This window comes from Mobula hypostoma, chromosome X2 (assembly GCF_963921235.1).
Source record: "Mobula hypostoma chromosome X2, sMobHyp1.1, whole genome shotgun sequence".
Classification (NCBI taxonomy): Eukaryota; Metazoa; Chordata; class Chondrichthyes; order Myliobatiformes; family Myliobatidae; genus Mobula; species Mobula hypostoma.
In genome coordinates, this window is record NC_086129.1 from 22,155,413 (window position 1) to 22,172,815 (window position 17,403).

The 17,403-nt window shown below is 41.7% G+C and overlaps 1 protein-coding gene across 6 annotated transcripts in view; it reads right to left on the minus strand.

Moving 5' to 3' along the window:
• The window catches only part of fam118b (family with sequence similarity 118 member B), a 63,780-nt gene that overhangs the window by 21,331 nt on the left and 25,046 nt on the right, over positions 1 to 17,403 (minus strand). For 3 of the 6 annotated variants that reach the window (XM_063038602.1, XM_063038601.1, XM_063038599.1), the window contains exons 2-5: positions 15,907 to 15,959; positions 10,712 to 10,885; positions 6,598 to 6,666; positions 715 to 967 (exon numbers count right to left, since the gene is read on the minus strand). In XM_063038602.1, coding sequence (XP_062894672.1) covers positions 715 to 967; positions 6,598 to 6,662 — 318 coding nt within the window. In that variant the 5' untranslated portion in view covers positions 6,663 to 6,666; positions 10,712 to 10,885; positions 15,907 to 15,959. Of the gene's footprint in view, positions 1 to 714; positions 968 to 6,597; positions 6,667 to 10,701; positions 10,886 to 15,906; positions 15,960 to 17,403 lie in introns of all 6 variants that reach the window. The other 3 variants (XM_063038600.1, XM_063038603.1, XM_063038604.1) reach the window with 2 other exon arrangements.

The window sequence follows — 17,403 nt, forward strand, 5'->3', positions numbered from 1 at the left end:
GATTCATATACAACAAGGATATAAATAGTGTGGTTGTCAGGGAAAGGTTTAAAATGAATCAATTTGATAGGATGGTGCTGCTGAGGGGAGTAGCAGGTAGATTATAATCCAAATTTATGTCATTTCCATGAACATTTCCAAGTTCTTCTTAACAAGGCACAATAGGTTATGCAACCGCTGGCTTGCTGCAGAAAGTATATTAATGATCGTCCTGCCACTTAATCTGGCAGTTGGAATTATTAAAAGACAAATAGTCTCATTCCTCCACCCCTGCCGCTCTTGATCAGGGATAAAATTATGATTTTGCCAAAATAAACAGGAACCTCCTAAAATTTATCCATACTTAATTTAGGACAAAAGGTGGTGCCATTACCAATTATGTTTATGCACCACCATTGGTCTTAGTGGCACAAGACAATCAAGTGATCTTGTGAAAAAGCATATTGCACGAACGTTGGACTTAAACTGCCAATGATTCTGGATATATTAGTAACTAATGACATTGTTTCTAAACTATTGTAAGAGGGGAACTATGCATAGATATTCACATATACATTAATACTGATGTAAATGATCTATTGCTATGAACAATACAACTGGATTTAAGATAATTTCTAGCATTTCTTGTCTACAGTCTGTCTCAACCATCAGAATTATCAGGATCCCCAATCTGAAGCAACATTTATGATAATACACTGCAAAAATCTCACTTACTGGTGAGAGTTTCTGTATCAAATCATGCGCAACATGCACAAGGTTCTTATCTTCACCGAGTGATTTTTCAAATCTTCTGTTCTCTTCATCTTCTAAGAGGTCAAAATCATTTGCAGCATCCAGCAGGGCCTGGATTAGTCCTTTCCAGGATTTTAGAGCAGGGACCTGTGGAGCTACAGCAGCACTGACTCCAGTTCCAATTACAAGGACCAACTCTTGAGCTCTTTTTGTCTTCAGACTGGGCAAAAGTTTTCTGTTGGACAAGTTTATTAATTGCACTTTAGTAACTTCAGTATTTCAGCAATAATTAATAATTTAATTCAGACATATAGATTGTACTTTCAATATTCAAGCAGAGTAACAGAAGCATTGCAGATGCTAGAAAGCTGAAAGGACAAAATCAGATGGCTGGGTGGAGAGAGAAAAACAATTAACACTTCTGGTCAATGATCTTTCATCAGAACTAATAATTAAATATTTAGAAGTTAAGCAAATGCAGAGCAAACGCAAAGGAGAATGGAGAAGAAATGAATAAAAGTCAAAGTTTAGACAAGGATGGAGTAGAAATAGTTAAAAAGCTAAAAGGCTGATGACACAAAACAAAGAGGCATGGTAATGTGCCAGGAACTGAAAGTGGGTCAAGAAAACATACAAATACAGCAGAACTATTACCAGCACATGCTGTCCAAGAAAAATGGGAGCATGGTTATGATCTTTCATCAACACAGCACTTCACTTGACCCCTGAAGGGTGGAGGAAACGCAGGAGACCAAAGACAACTTGGCGCCATACCGTAGAGGTAGAAATGAGGACCTTGAACCACACCTGGGGCACAATAGAGAAGATGGCCAAGGACAGACAGTGACGGAGGACCTTCATTGCTGCCCTAAACACCAGTGGAGTAATGGGCAGTAAGTAATTAAGTGGTTATGATCTTTAGACTGTAAAGTGCCTAATGGAGAAATGGAATAATGTGATACATAAAATAAATCCCTGATAGGCACTCCTACCTTACACGACCAACAACAGAATTTCTATCGATTTAATTTTAGGTCGGCAAATTATCTTGTTTCTGTAAAGTTAAAACAATTTAAGACCATAAGACATACAGCAGGAGCAGAATTCGGCCCATCGAGTCTGCTCCACCATTCCATCATGGCTATCTATTATCTCTCTCAACCCCATTCGCCTGCCTTCTCCCCATGACCTTTGACACCCTTACAAATCAAGAGCCCTTACTATCAATTTCTGCTTTAAATATACCCAATGACATGGTCTCTAAGGCCATCAGTGGCATTGAATTCTACACCACCCTCTGGCTAAAGAAATTCCTCCTCATCTCTGTTCAAAGGGACACCCTTCTATTTTGAAGCAATGCCCTCTTGGTCCTAGACTCCCACACTACGGAAAAATCCTCTCCATGTCCACTCTATCGAGGTCTTTCAATGACATCTCCCTCATTCTTCTGAACTCCAATAAGTATAGGTCCAGAGCCGTAAATGCTCATGTGTTAACACTTTCATTCCCAGGATCATTCTCATGAACATGCTCTGGACCCACTCCAATGCCAGCACATCCTTTCTTAGATAAAGGGCACAAAACTGCTCACGATACTCCAAGTGCGGTCTGACCAATGCCTTAAAAAGCCTCGGCGTTACATCCTTGTTTTCATATCCTAGCCCTCTCGAAGTGAATGCTAACATTGCATCTGCCTTCCTTACCACAGATTCAACCTTCAAGTTAACTTATAGAGAATACTGTGCAAGGACACCCAAGTCCCTTTGCACTTCAGATTTTTGAATTTTCTCACCATTTACAAAATAGTCTATGCCTTCACTCCTTCTAGCAAAGTGCACAACCATACACTTCCTGACACTGTATTCCATCAGCCACTTCTTTGCCCAATTTGTTTAAGTTCTTCCTGTAGCCTCCCTGCTTCCTCAACATATGTCCCTTCCTCTATCGTTGTATCATCTGCAAACTTGGCTACAAAGCCATCAATTCCATCATCCAAGTCATTGACACAGAACATAAAAAAAGTGGTCCCAAAACAGACCCTTGTGGAACACCACTAGTCACTGGCAGCCAGCCAGAAAAGGCTCCCTTTATCCCACTCTTTGCCTCCTGCCAATCAGTCAATGCTCTATCTATGCTTGAATCTTTCCTGTAATATCATGGGTTCACTCTTGTTATGCATCCTCATCTGTGGCACCTTGTCAAAGGCCTTCTGAAAATCCAAGTGCACAATATCCACCGATTCTCCTTGTCATTTCTTCAAAATATGCCAACAGATTTGTCAGGCAAGATTTTCCTTTAAGGAAACAATGCTGACTTTGGCTTATTTTATCATGCACCTCCAAGTACCCCCAAACCACATTCTTAATGATTGACTCCAACATCTTCTTGAAGAGTGGAGTGATATTTCCAATTTTCCAGTCCCCTGGAACTATGCCAGAATCTACTGATTCTTGAAAGATTATTACTAATGCCTCCACAATCTCTTCAGCCACCTCCTTCAGAACCCTGGGGTGCAGACCATCTGGTCCAGGTGATTTATCTACTTTCAGACCTATTAGTTGCCCAAGCATCTTCTCCCAGTAACGGCAACTTCACTCACTTCCACCCCCGACACTCTTCAACTTCTGGCATACTGCTAGTGTCCCCCCACAGTGAAGACTGATGAAAATTACTGATTCAGTTCATCTGCCATTCCCTTGTCCCCCATTACTACCTCTCCAACATCATTTTCCAGCAGTCCAATATCTACTCTCGCCGCTCTTTTACTCTTTATACATCTGAAGAAACTTTTGCATTCTTCTTTAATATTACTGGCTAGCTTACCTTCGTATTCCATATTTTCCTTCTTTATGCCCTTTTTAGTTAAATTCTGTTGGTTTTTAAGAGTTTACGAATCCTCTAACTTCCCACTAATTTTTGCTCTATTATATGCCCTCCCTTTTCCTTTTCTGTTGACTTTGACTTCCCTTGTCAACGATGGCTGCGTCATTCTGCCTTTAGAATACTTCTCCATGATGTATCTATCCTGTACCTTTCAAATTGCTCCTAGAAACTCTAACTATCGCTGCTCTGCTGTCATTCCGGCTAGTGTCCCATTCCAATCAATTTTGGTCAGCTCCTCTCCCATGTCTCAATAATTCCCTTTACTGCACTGTAATACAGATACATTTGACTTTAGCTCCTCCTTCTCAAATACCAGGATGAATTCTATCATATTGTGATCACTGGCTCTGAAGGGTTCTTTTACCTTAAGCTCACTGATTAATTGCGGTTCATTGCACAACACTCAATCCAGAAGGGCTGATTCCCTAGTGGGCTCAACCACAAACTTTCTTCCCCCTCTTGGGATCCAGCACCAACCTGATTTTCCCAATCCACCTACATATTTAAATCTTATTGACTATCGTAACATTGCCCAAATGACATGCATTTTTTATCTCCCGTTGTAACTTATAGTTATCTTTCCCACACAGGAGATTAGTGTGCAAACTTAAAGCACACGGTATTAGGGGTATGGTATTGATGTCGATAGAGAATTGGCTGGCAGACAGGAAGCAAAGAGTGGGAATAAACGGGACCTTTTCAGAATGGCAGGCAGTGACTAGTGGGGTACCACAAGGCTCAGTGCTGGGACCCCAGTTGTTTACAATACATATTAATGATTTAGATGAGGGAATTAAATGCAGCATCTCCAAGTTTGCGGATGACATGAAGCTGGGCGGCAGTGTTAGCTGTGAGGAGGATGCTAAGAGTATGCAGGATGACTTGGATAGGTTAGGTGAGTGGGCAAATTCATGGCAGATGCAATTTAACGTGGATAAATATGAGGTTATCCACTTTGGTGGCAAGAACAGGAAAACAGATTATTATCTGAATGGTGGCCGATTAGGAAAAGGGGAAGTGCAACGAGACCTGGGTGTCATTGTACACCAGTCATTGAAAGTGGGCATACAGGTACAGCAGGCGGTGAAAAAGGCAAATGGTATGCTGGCACTCATAGCAAGAGGATTTGAGTACAGGAGAGCAGGGAGGTTCTACTGCAGTTGTACAAGGCCTTGGTGAGACCACACCTGGAATATTGTGTGCAGTTTTGGTCCCCTAACCTGAAGAAAGACATTCTTGCCATAGAGGGAGTACAAAGAAGGTTCACCATATTGATTCCTGGGATGGCAGGACTTTCATATGAAGAAAGACTGGATCCACTAGGCTTATACTCACTGGAATTTAGAAGATTGAGGGGGGATCTTATTGAAATGTATAAAATTCTAAAGGGATTGGACAGGCTAGATGCAGGAAGATTGTTCCCGATGTTGGGGAAGTCCAGAACGAGGGGTCACAGTTTAAGGATAAAGGGGAAGCCTTTTAGGACCGAGATGAGGAAAAACTTCTTCACACAGAGAGTGGTGAATCTGTGGAATTCTCTGCCACAGGAAATAGTTGAGGCCAGTTCATTGGCTATATTTAAGAGGGAGTTAGATATGGCCCTTGTGACTAAAGGGATCGGGGGTATGGAGAGAAAGCAGGTACAGGGTTCTGAGTTGGACGATCAGCCATGATCATACTGAATGGCAGTGCAGGCTCGAAGGGCCGAATGGCCTACTCCTGCGCCTATTTTCTATGTCTCTATGTTTTGATGGGCTGTTCAGAGGTCTGTATTTAACTTTCATCAGGGTTTTTTCACCCTTGCAGTTTCTTAGCTCTAACCACAATGATTCTACACTTTCTGATCTATGTCTCCTCTTTCTAATGATTTGATTTCCTTTTTTACCAACAGAGCCAACCCATCCCCTCTGCCTACCAGCCTGTTCTTTCATACAATGTGTATCTTTGGACATTAAGCTCCCAGCTATAATCTTTTTTCAGCCACGATTCAGTGATACCCACATGCCAATCTGTAACCATGCTACAAGTTCATCTACCTTAATCTGTATACCACACACATTCAAATATAACACCTTCAGTTCTGTATTCATTACCCTTTTCGATTTTCCCTCCATGTTGCACTTCAGATCCCACTGACTGCAATTTTACCCTATCATCTGCCTGTCCTGCCTCACATCGACACACTGGATACTTATATACCAACTGCCCATCCAGAGCCCTAACATTCTGGTTCCCATCACCCTGCCAAATTAGTTTAAACCCTCAACAGTTCTAACAAACCTGTCCACAAGGATATTTGTTCCCCTTGAATTCAGGTATAACCAATTCTTTTTGTACAGGTCATATACCTTCTCCAGAAATGATCCCAATGATCCAGATATTGAAAACCTTGCCTCCTACACCAATTCCTCACCCACATTGATTTGCCAGATGAATTTCCTCACTATTTTTACCCTCACTGGCATGTGGGACAGACAACAATCCAGAAATCCCTTGAGGTGCTTTGCAGCTTTCTACTCAACTCCCTATATTTTCTCTTCAGTACTGCATCCCTTTTCCTACCTACATGGTACCAATATGTACCACAAATTCTGGCTGTTCACCTTCCCCCTTTAGAAAGCTGTGATGCCGATCCGATAAATTCTGAACCTGGCACCTGGGAGGCAACATACTATCCGGGTGTCTCTTTCACATCCACAGAATCCCCTGTCTGCTCTTCTAACTATGGAATCCCCTATCATCACAGCACAAAATAGTCCATGCTCAACTGATAAGTTTAAGAGGATGAAAGCATACTGGTTTGGTAGCTTTCAGTCAAAATTAATGAATGGCTTTCCTAGATCTGCTCATCTTAAGATATCAAAGAATCATAATTTTTTTTTAGCTGTAACACTCTTAAAAACCTTAAATATTTCTAAAAATAATCACTGTGAAATTCAGATATTAGCCGTAATCATAGGTTGCAGAAAGGGAATACTCTACCTGTGTCTTTTGGTTGATGGTGCTTCAGTCTTTGCACTCAGATCTTGCATTTGTGTAGATGCCATCCAGCTTCAGAGACATGGAGAAACTCTAAAGTTAGGGAGCTGATATTGCATTCAATTAACCATATAACAATTTCAGCACGGAAACAGGCCATCTCGGCCCTTCTAGTCTGTGCCGAACTCTTACTTTCACCTAGTCCCACCGACCTGCTCTCAGCCCATAACCCTCTATTCCTTTCCTGTCCATATAGCTATCCAATTTTTCTTTAAATGACAATATCAAACCTGCCTCTACTGCTTCTGCTGGAAGCTCATTCCACACAGCTACCACTCTCTGAGTAAAGAAGTTCCCCCTCATGTTACCCCTAAACTTTTGCCCCCTAACTCTCAACTCATGTCCTCTTGTTTGAATCTCCCCTACTCTCAATGGAAAAAGCCTATCCACATCAACTCTATCAATTCCCCTCATAATTTTAAACACCTCTATCAAGTCCCCTCCCAACCTTCTTCGCTCCAAAGAATAAAGACCCAACTTGTTCAATCTTTCTCTGTAACTTAGGAGATGAAACCCAGGCAACATTCTAGTAAATCTTCTCTGTACTCTTTCTATTTTGTTGACATCTTTCCTATAATTCGGTGACCAGAACCGTACACAATACTCCAAATTTGGCCTTACCAATGCCTTGTACAATTTTAACATTACATCCCAACTCCTGTACTCAATGCACTGATTTATAAAGGCCAGCATACCAAACGCTTTCTTCACCACCCTATCCACATGAGATTCCACCTTCAGGGAACTATGCACCATTATTCCTAGATCCCTCTGTTCTACTGCATTCTTCAATGCCCTACCATTTACCATGTATGTCCTATTTTGATCAGTCCTACCAAAACGTAGCACCTCACATTTATCAGCATTAAACTCCATCTGCCATCTTACAGCCCACTCTTCTAACTGGCCTAAATCTCTCTGCAAGCTTTGAAAACCTACTTCATTATCCACAATGCCACCTATCTTAGTATCATCTGCATACTTACTAATCCAATTTACCACCCCATCATCCAGATCATTAATGTATATGACAAACAACATTGGACCCAGTACAGATCCCTGAGGCACACTGCTAGTCACCGGCCTCCAATCTGACAAACGGTTATCCACCACTACTCTCTGGCGTCTCCCATCCAGCCACTGCTGAATCCATTTTACTACTTCAATATTAGTACCTAACAATTGAACCTTCCTAATTAACCTTTGGTGTGGCACCTTGTCAAAGGCCTTACTGAAGTCCATATAGACAACATCTACCACTTTACCCTCGTCAACTTTCCTAGTAACCTCTTGAAAAAATTCAGTAAGATTTGTCAAACATGACCTTCCACGCACAAATTCATGTTGACTGTTCCTAATCAGACCCTTTCTATCCAGATAGTTATATATACCATCTCTAAGAAATATTTTCCATCAATTTACCCACCACTGACGTCAAACTCACAGGCCAATTAATTGCTTGGTTTACTCTTAAAACCCTTTTTAAACAATGGAACAACATGAGCAATACGCCAATCCTCCAGCACCATCCCCATTTCTAATGACGTTTGAAATATTTCTGTCAGAGCCCTTGCTATTTCTACACTAACTTCCCCCAAGGTCCTAGGGAATATCCTGTCAGGACCCAGAGACTTATCCACTTTTATATTCCTTAAAAGCACCAGTACTTTCTCTTCTTTAATCATCATACTTTCCTTAACTACGCTACTTGTTTCCCTTACCTTACACAATTCAATATCCTTCTCCTTAGTGAATACCGAAGAAAATAAATTGTTCAAAATCTCCCCCATCTCTTTTGGTTCCACACATAGCTGTCCACTCTGATTCTCTAAGGGACCAATTTTATCCCTCACTATCCTTTTGCTATTAATATAACTGTAGAAACCCTTTGGATTTATTTTCACCTTACTTGCCAAAGCAACCTTGTATCTTCTTTTAGCTTTTCTAATTTCTTTCTTAAGATTCTTTTTACTTTCTTTCTATTCCTCAAGCACCTTATTTACTCCATGCTGCGTATATTTATTATAGATGTCTCTCTTTTTCCGAACCAAGTTTCCAATATCCCTTGAAAACCATGGCTCTCTCAAACTTTTAACCTTTCCTTTCAACCTAACAGGAACATAAAGATTCTCTACCCTCAAAATTTCACTTTTAAATGACCTCCATTTCTCTATTACATCCTTTCCATAAAACAACTTGTCCCAATCCACTCCTTCAAAATCCTTTCACATCTCCTCAAAGTTAGCCTTTCTCCAATCAAAAATCTCAACCCTGGGTCCAGACCTATCCTTCTCCATAATTATATTGAAACTAATGGCATTGTGATCACTAGACCCAAAGTGCTCCCCAACACATACCTCTGTCACCTGACCTATCTCATGCCCTAACAGGAGATCCAACACTGCCCCTTCTCTAGTTGGTATCTCTATGTATTACTGCAAAAAACTATCCTGCACACATTTTACAAACTCCAAACCATCCAGCCCTCTTACAGTATGGGCTTCCCAGTCTATGTGTGGAAAATTAAAATCTCCCACAATCACAACCTTGTGCTTACTACAAATATCTGCTATCTCCTTACAAATTTGCTCCTCCACTTCTCGTTCCCCATTAGGTGGTCTATAATACATCCCTATAAGTGTTACTACACCTTTCCCATTCCTCAATTCCACTCAAATAGCCTCCCTAGATGAGCCGTCTAATCTATCCTGCCCAGAGCACCGCTGTAATATTTTCTCTGACAAGCAATGCAACACCTCCCCCTCTTGTCCCTCCGATTCTATCACACCTGAAGCAACGAAATCCAGGAATATTTAGTTGCCAATCACACCCCTCCTGCAACTATGTTTCACTAATAGCTACAACATCATACTTCCAGGTATCAATCCATGCTCTAAGCTCAACCACCTTTCTTATAATGCTCCCAGCATTAAAATAAGTGCACTTAAGAATTTTCCACCTCTTACTCTCTGTTTATCACCAACGGTGCAAACAATTTTACTATTTTCTTTTTCTTCCTTCTCCCCTACATCTGTTCCTACACTCTGGTTCCCCTCCCTCCTTGTATCTAGTTTAAATCCACAGGAGCCTCTCTAGCAATACCTGCAAGAATATTTGTCCCCCTCCAGTTCAGATGTAAACCAACCCGCCGGAACAGGTCCCACCTTCCCAGGAAAACTGCCCAATTATCTATAAATCTGAAGCCCTCCCTCCTGCACCATGTCTTCAGCCACGTGTTGATCTGCGCTATCTTACTATTTCTAAACCTGCCTGCACATAGCACTGGTAGCAATCCTGAGATTGCTATCCTGGAGGTCCTGTTCTTTAACTTGGCGCCTAACTACCTAAACTCACATTTCAGGACCCCCTCACTCTTCCTACCCACGTCATTGGTCCCTACATGGACCACGACATCCGACTGCTCACCCTCCCTCTTGAGAATACTGAGAACTCGATCCAAGATATCGCAAACCCCGGCACCAGGGAGGCAACAGACCATCCGGGATTCTTGATCTCTTCCACAGAACCTCCTATCTGTCCCCCTAACTATTGAATCCCTTATCACTACTGCTCTCCTCTTTTCCCTTCTTCCCTTCTGAGCTGAGGGTCCAGTCTCGGTGCCAGAGACGCGACCACTGCAACTTGTCCCTGGTAGGTTGTCCCTACAAGCAGTATCCAAAACGATGTACTTATTATTGGTAGGAATGGCCACAGGGGTGCTCTGCTCATTCTGTCTATTCCCCTTCCCTTTCCTGACAGTCACCCAGCTACCTGTCTCCTTTCTCTTAGGGGTGACTATCTCCCTGTAACTCCTGTTTATTTCTGCCTCTGCCTCCCAAATGATCCAAAGTTCATCTAGCTCCAGCTCTAGTTCCCTAACTCGGTTTGTCAGGAGCTGCAGCTGGATGCACCTTTTATAGGTGTAGTCATCAGGGACGATTGTGCTCACCCCGACCTCCCACATACTGCAAACGGAGCACTCCACTGCCCTAACTGCCACCTCCATGACCTACTCTTAAGGTAATTAGATCTACTAAAGGAACTTACCCGGCCTTACCTCACGTGGAGTGAAACTCTTCCTCAGCCTCTGCTCGCCGAAGCCTCTCGAGCCAAAGCTTTCCTACTCTGTCTCCCTCTACTCCGTCGCTCACTCCGTTAATCTTCTCGCTGCTAAACACTCCTGCTGCCTCACTGTCCGACTTTCATGTGCTTGCAGTCGTGCCCCGTTCAACTGCCAAAGAAAATCTTCTTTGAAATTCAACAGATTAAAATTACAGCAATATATATTTCCTTTGATGCATTTTAAAATGCACACTGAATTCAACATTATTACTACCCATCATAAAATTTTGTCAATGCATTCGTAAAGAGGGATACTGTAGAAAGTTGTCCACAAAACATAATCTCCTTCAACTACTGATGAAAATGCTTAGAAAGAAATCTACTATACCTTAATAGTAAAAGTGGTTAAAATATATGGTGGTGCAAGAAAGTCTGTGAACTCTTTAGAATTTTAGACGATAGACAATAGGTGCAGGAGTAGGCCATTCGGCCCATCGAGTCAGCACCATCATTTACTGTGATCATGACTGATCATCCACTATCAGTATCCAGTTCCTGCCCTATCCCCATAACCTTTGATTCCGCTATCTTTAAGAGCTCTATCCATCTCTTTTTTGAAAGCATCCAGAGACTTGGCCTCCACAGCCTTCTGGGGCAGAGCATTCCATATATCCACCACTCTCTGGGTGAAAAAGTTTTTCCTCAACTCCGTTCTAAATGGCCTACCCCTAATTCTTAAACTGTGGCCTCTGGTTCTGGACTCATCCATCAGCTGGAACATGCTTCCTGCCTGCAGCGTGTCTAATCCCTTAATAATCTTATATGTTCCAATAAGATCCCCTCTCAGCCTTCTAAATTCCAGAGTATACAAGCCCAGTCGCTCCAATCTTTCAACATATGACAGTCCCGCCATCCCGGGAATTAACCTTGTGAACCTACGCTGCACTCCCTCAATAGCAAGAATGTCCTTCCTCAAATTTGGAGACCAAAACTGCACACAGTACTCCAGGTGTGGTCTTATCAGGGCCCTGTACAGCTGCAGGACTCAATTTCCCTTGTTATGAAGGCCAGCATACCATTAGCTTTCTTCACTGCCTGCTGTACTTGCATGCTTGCTTTCAGTGACTGATGTACAAGAACACCTACATCTCGTTGCGCTTCCCCTTTTCCTAACTTGACTCCATTTAGATAATAATCTGCCTTCCTGTTCTTACCACCAAAGTGGATAACCTCACATTTATCCACATTAAACTGCATCTGCCATGCATCTGCCCACTCACCCAGCCTGTCCAAGTCACCCTGCATTCTCATAACATCCTCCTCACATTTCACACTGCCACCCAGCTTTGTGTCATCGGCAAATTTGCTAATGTTACTTTTAATTCCCTCATCTAAATCATTAATATATATTGTAAACAGCTGCGGTCCCGGCACTGAACCCTGCGGCACCCCACTGGTCACCACCTGCCATTCCGAAAGGGACCTGTTAATCGCTACTCTTCGTTTTCTATCAGCCAGCCAATTTTCAATCCATGTCAGTACTCTGCCCCCAATACCATGTGCCCTAATTTTGCCCACTAATCTCCTATGTGGGACTTTATCAAAGGCTTTCTGAAAGTCCAGGTACGCTACATCTACTGGCTCTCCTTTGTCCATCTTCATAGTTACATCCTCAAAAAATTCCAGAAGATTAGTCAAGCACGATTTCCCCTTCGTAAATCCATGCTGACTCGGACCAATCCTGTTACGACTATCCAGATGTGTCTTAATTTCATCTTTTATAATTGACTTCAGCATCTTTCCCACCGCCGACGTCAGGCTAACCGGTCTATAATTCCCTGTTTTCTCTCTTCCTCCCTTCTTGAAGAGAGGGACAACATTAGCCACCCTCCAATCCACAGGAACTGATCCTGAATCTATAGAACATTGGAAAATGATTACCAATGCATCCACCATTTCTAAAGCCACCTCCTTAAGTACCCTGGGATGCAGACCATCAGGTCCCGGGTACTTATAAGCCTTCAGACCCAACAGCCTATTCAACACCATTTCCTGCCTAATATAAATTTCCTTCAATTCATCCATTACCCTAGGTCCTTTGGCCACTATTACATCTGGGAGATTGTTTGTGTCTTCCCTAGTGAAGACAGATCCAAAGTACCTGTTCAATTCATCTGCCATTTCCTTGTTCCCCATAATAAATTCACCCGCTTCTGTCTTCAAGGGCCCAATTTTGGTCTTAACTATTTTTTTCCTTTTCACATACCTAAAGAAGCTTTTACTATCCTCCTTTATATTCTTGGCTAGTTTACCTTCATACCTCATTTTTTCTCCGCATATTGCCTTTTTAGTTACCTTCTGTTGCTCTTTAAAAGTTTCACAATCCTCCGGCTTCCCATTCGTCTTTGCTATGTTATATTTCTTCTCTTTTATTTTTATACTGTCCATTACTTCCCTTGTCAGCCACGGCCTCCCCTTACTCCCCTTAGAATCTTTCTTCCTCTTTGGAACAAACTGATCCTGCACCTTCCGCATTATTCCCAGAAACATTTGCCATTGCGGTTCCACTGTCATCCCTGCTAGGGTATTGTTCCATTGAACATTGGCCAGCTCCTCCCTCATAGAACCATAGTTCCCTTTGTTCAACTGTAATACTGACACTTCTGAGTTTCCCTTCTCCCTCTCAAATTGTAGATTAAAACTTATCATATTATGGTCACTACCTCCTAATGGCTCCTTTACCTCGAGGTCCCTGATCAAATCCGGTTCATTGCACAACACTAAATCTAGAATTGCGTTCTCTCTGGTAGGCTCCAGTACAAGCTGTTCTAAGAATCCATCTCGGAGGGACTCCACAAACTCCCTTTCTTGGGGTCCAGTACCAACCTGATTCCTCCAGTCTACCTGCATGTTGAAGTCCCCCATAACAACTGTAGCATTACCTTTGCAACATGCCAATTTTAACTCCTGATTCAACTTACACCCTATATCCAGACTACTGTTTGGGGGCCTGTAGATAACTTCCATTAGGGTCTTTCTACCCTTAGAATTTCTCAGTTCTATCCATACTGACTCCATGTCTCCTGATTCTATGTCCCCCCTCACAAGGGACTGAATATCATTCCTCACCAACAGAGCCACCCCACCCCCTCTGCCCATCAGTCTGTCCTTTCGATAGGACGTATACCCTTGAATAGTCATTTCCCAGGCCCTGTCCACTTGAAGCCGTGTCTCTGTTATTCTCACAACATCATACTTACCAATTTCCAACTGTGCCTCAAGCTCATCCACTTTATATCTTATACTCCGTGCATTCATATACAATACAAATTCACTATTTCTGCCTAAGTACAACTAAAATGTGATCAGATCTTCACGCAAGTCCTAAAACGCGATAAAGAGGACCCAATTAAATAAATAACAGAAAAAACATTATAATTATTCATAGATAATTACTGAGAAAATGATCCAATATTACATGTACTCGCTGGAAAAAGTATGTGAATTTTGCTTTCAGTAACTGGTGTGACCCCCCTTGTACAGCAATAACTTCAACCAAACATTTCCAGTAACTGTTGATCAGTCCTGTACATTGGCTTGAAGGAATTTTAGACCATTCTTCCATACAAAACTGTTTCAGTTCATCAATATTTCTGGGATATCTTGCATGAACAGCCCTCTTCAGGTCATGCCAGAGCATTTCAATTTGGGTTAAGATCTGGACTCTGACTTCGCCATTTCAAAACATAAATTTCCTTCTTTTTAAACCATTCTGTTGTAGATTTACTCTTTGTGATTTGGATTATTGTCTTGTTGTATCAACCAACTTCTATTAAACTTCAGGTGACAGACTGCCACCCTGACATTCTCCTGTAAAATGTCTTGATACAATTTTGAATTCATTGTTCCCTCAATGATTGCAAGCTGTCCGGGCCCTGAGGCAGCAAAGCAGCCCCAAACCATGAAGCTCCTTCCGCCATGCTTCACAGTTGGGGATGAGGTTTTCGTGTTGGTGTGCAGTGCCCTTTTTCCTTCAAACATAGCAGTGTGCATTTCTGCCAAAAAGTCCAACTTTTGTCTCATCTGTCCACAGAATTGTCCCAGAAGCATTGTGGAATATCCAGGTTGTGTTTGCAAACTTAAGACGTAAAGCAATTTTTTTTTTGGAGAGCAATGCTTTTCTCCATGGTGTCCTTCCAGGAATACCATTCTTGTTCAGCGCTTTTCTTATAGTGGACACATGAACAGAGACCTTAGTTTTTTTTGCAGGCCTTTTGCTGTTACCCTTGGATTTTTTTCATCTTCTTCAGCACTGCACATTGTGCTCTTTGTGTGATCTCTGTAGTACACCCACTCCTAGGAAGAGTAGCAACAGTGCTGAATTTCCTCCATTTGTAGACAATTTCTCTTACTGTGGACTGATGAACACTCAGGTCTTTAGAAATGCCTTTGTAGCCTTTTCCTGCTTCATGCATCTCTACAATTCTTCTTCGTCTAAGGTCCTCTGAAAGTTGTTTTGATCGAGGCATGATGCACATAAACAGATTCTTCTTGAGAAGAGCCGGCTCTGTCAGTAACCTGACTTGGTCTTTTTTAAAGGGCAGGGCACCTCTACAACCCAAACCTCCAATCTCATCTCATTGATTGGAACACCTGACTCCAAACAGTTTTTGTAGAAGGCATTACCCCAGAGGTTCACATACTTTTCTGAACCGAGAGTGTGATTGTTTAAATGGTGTATTCAGTAATGACGAGTAGTAATACAATTATTTTAGGCAGACTGTTTGTATATTATTGTGACTTAGATGAAGATCAGACCACATTTTATGAGCAATTAATGCAGAAAACCAGGTAATTGCAAAGGGTTCACAAACCTTTTCTTGCAACTGTAAACTAAAACCTTACAGTTAAAGGTATCCTGACAAAAAGAAACTAGTTTTCATTGTAGTAGGAAGACACAGAAGGTAATCCTTTAGAAGTGATTTTTTTCAGCCCATTGCAAACATAGTGCAATGCAGCAGAAATAAAAGGAAGACATCGCCAGACTGCTTGTTTTTACAGATGAGTTTTCATTTAATAATACACATTAGCAAAAAGGCCTAGTCATAGCAACTGTGAAGCTATATATGCTTATTAAGAAACCTCCTGGTTTAGTTGTGTCCTTCAGGGAAGGAAATCCTTCATCTTTACCTTGTTTTGGTCATATGTGATCAATGTTTCAGTTCAGTTGAAGTATGGAGTACCTAATAAAAATGACAGCTGTGTGAGTGACATGTACATCTTATGCATGAATAAACGAACAAATCTAGGAATAAGCATTAAATCTATTCCCTTGGCCATAGATATTGTGGCACAGAAAGCAAAACAATATCCAGAAAACACAAATTTTGTTTTAAAAATTGGACAACCATGTTAACTGTGAATTAAATGAAACCTTTACCATATAAATTCAATAGTACAAATCCATAGATTTCAATGCATCATCGAGATTGTCAGTTTGATGATGCACCAGAGCAGGGGTCAGCAACCATTTTGCCTCTGTGGGCCGGATCGCATATTAATGAGTGGACGGTAGGCCAGATAAATGCCATAAAAAAACTTGAAATATGGGAATTATCCATTTAAATACATCTATGTTTTGCCTCAAATTAATGAATAACGCATGCTAGAAAATCATTTGTGTTTAACCAAGGATGCCAACTAGTAATCAAAGAACTCAGTTTAGTTGCAATTTATTTCAATCAAGGCATCTTTTGAATCTATTAAAAGGACACAAAGAATCTTTAAACATAAAACGTATGTAGCCCCCTGGTAAGCCTCAGGCTCGCTCAGCTTGCTTTCATCTAGGGGAAGCAGCCTTCGGCCCCGCCAAACTGGGTAATCAAGTTTGTGTGGATGCCGCGTGATGTACCCCACCCCGCCAAATAACAGACAGCACACAATGTACGGTTTACAAATTACACTTTATAGATCTCACTAGAACTATGTAATTAATAGAGATACAACATAAAAGGGAAGTAAAAGGCGCCAAACTTATCACAGTTCAACCATTTCGTGCACAACCGTTGGAGCTCACGGATTCCCTTTTGCTGATCCTCCTTCCTCCTCGACCCGCCGCCTGGGACCAACCACGGTGGTCGACCAGAGCGCGTCCAGCATGTCCTTCCTCTTTGGTTCTCCTCCAGAAAACCCTGGGCCTTGGACTCCCTCTTGGGTCCCATCCTCACCCAGCTTACAGCATCGCGTCTCCTCTCTCTGTCCCCATTGCGCCTCTACCCAAAAGCCCGCGAAAACAATAGCTTAAAGACACACAAGAAAGAATAACATCTATCCCAATTGGTTAGCAAATGAATACAATTCCTGTTATCAGTAATTATAACCCAAACAAGCTGCTACCGTTAAATCAGCAGTTAACATTACAGATAAGCCATTTATTATAACATAACAAAGAAGCCATTTTATTAGCCTCAGCAGTAACATAAAAGAAGAAACCCCTTACACGTATGAACATGATGCACTGAATGGTGGTAAATTAAGTATAATAAAAAAGAAAATTTTAATGCAAACAGTCGATAAATCAATGTGAAACTTGATGTTGTTTGTTGCTTGAAAGCTTCTCAATATTGGGTGTCAGTTTTGTTGATGCCAAGAGCAAGACATTATCCAGATGGGCATCAGTCAATCTTG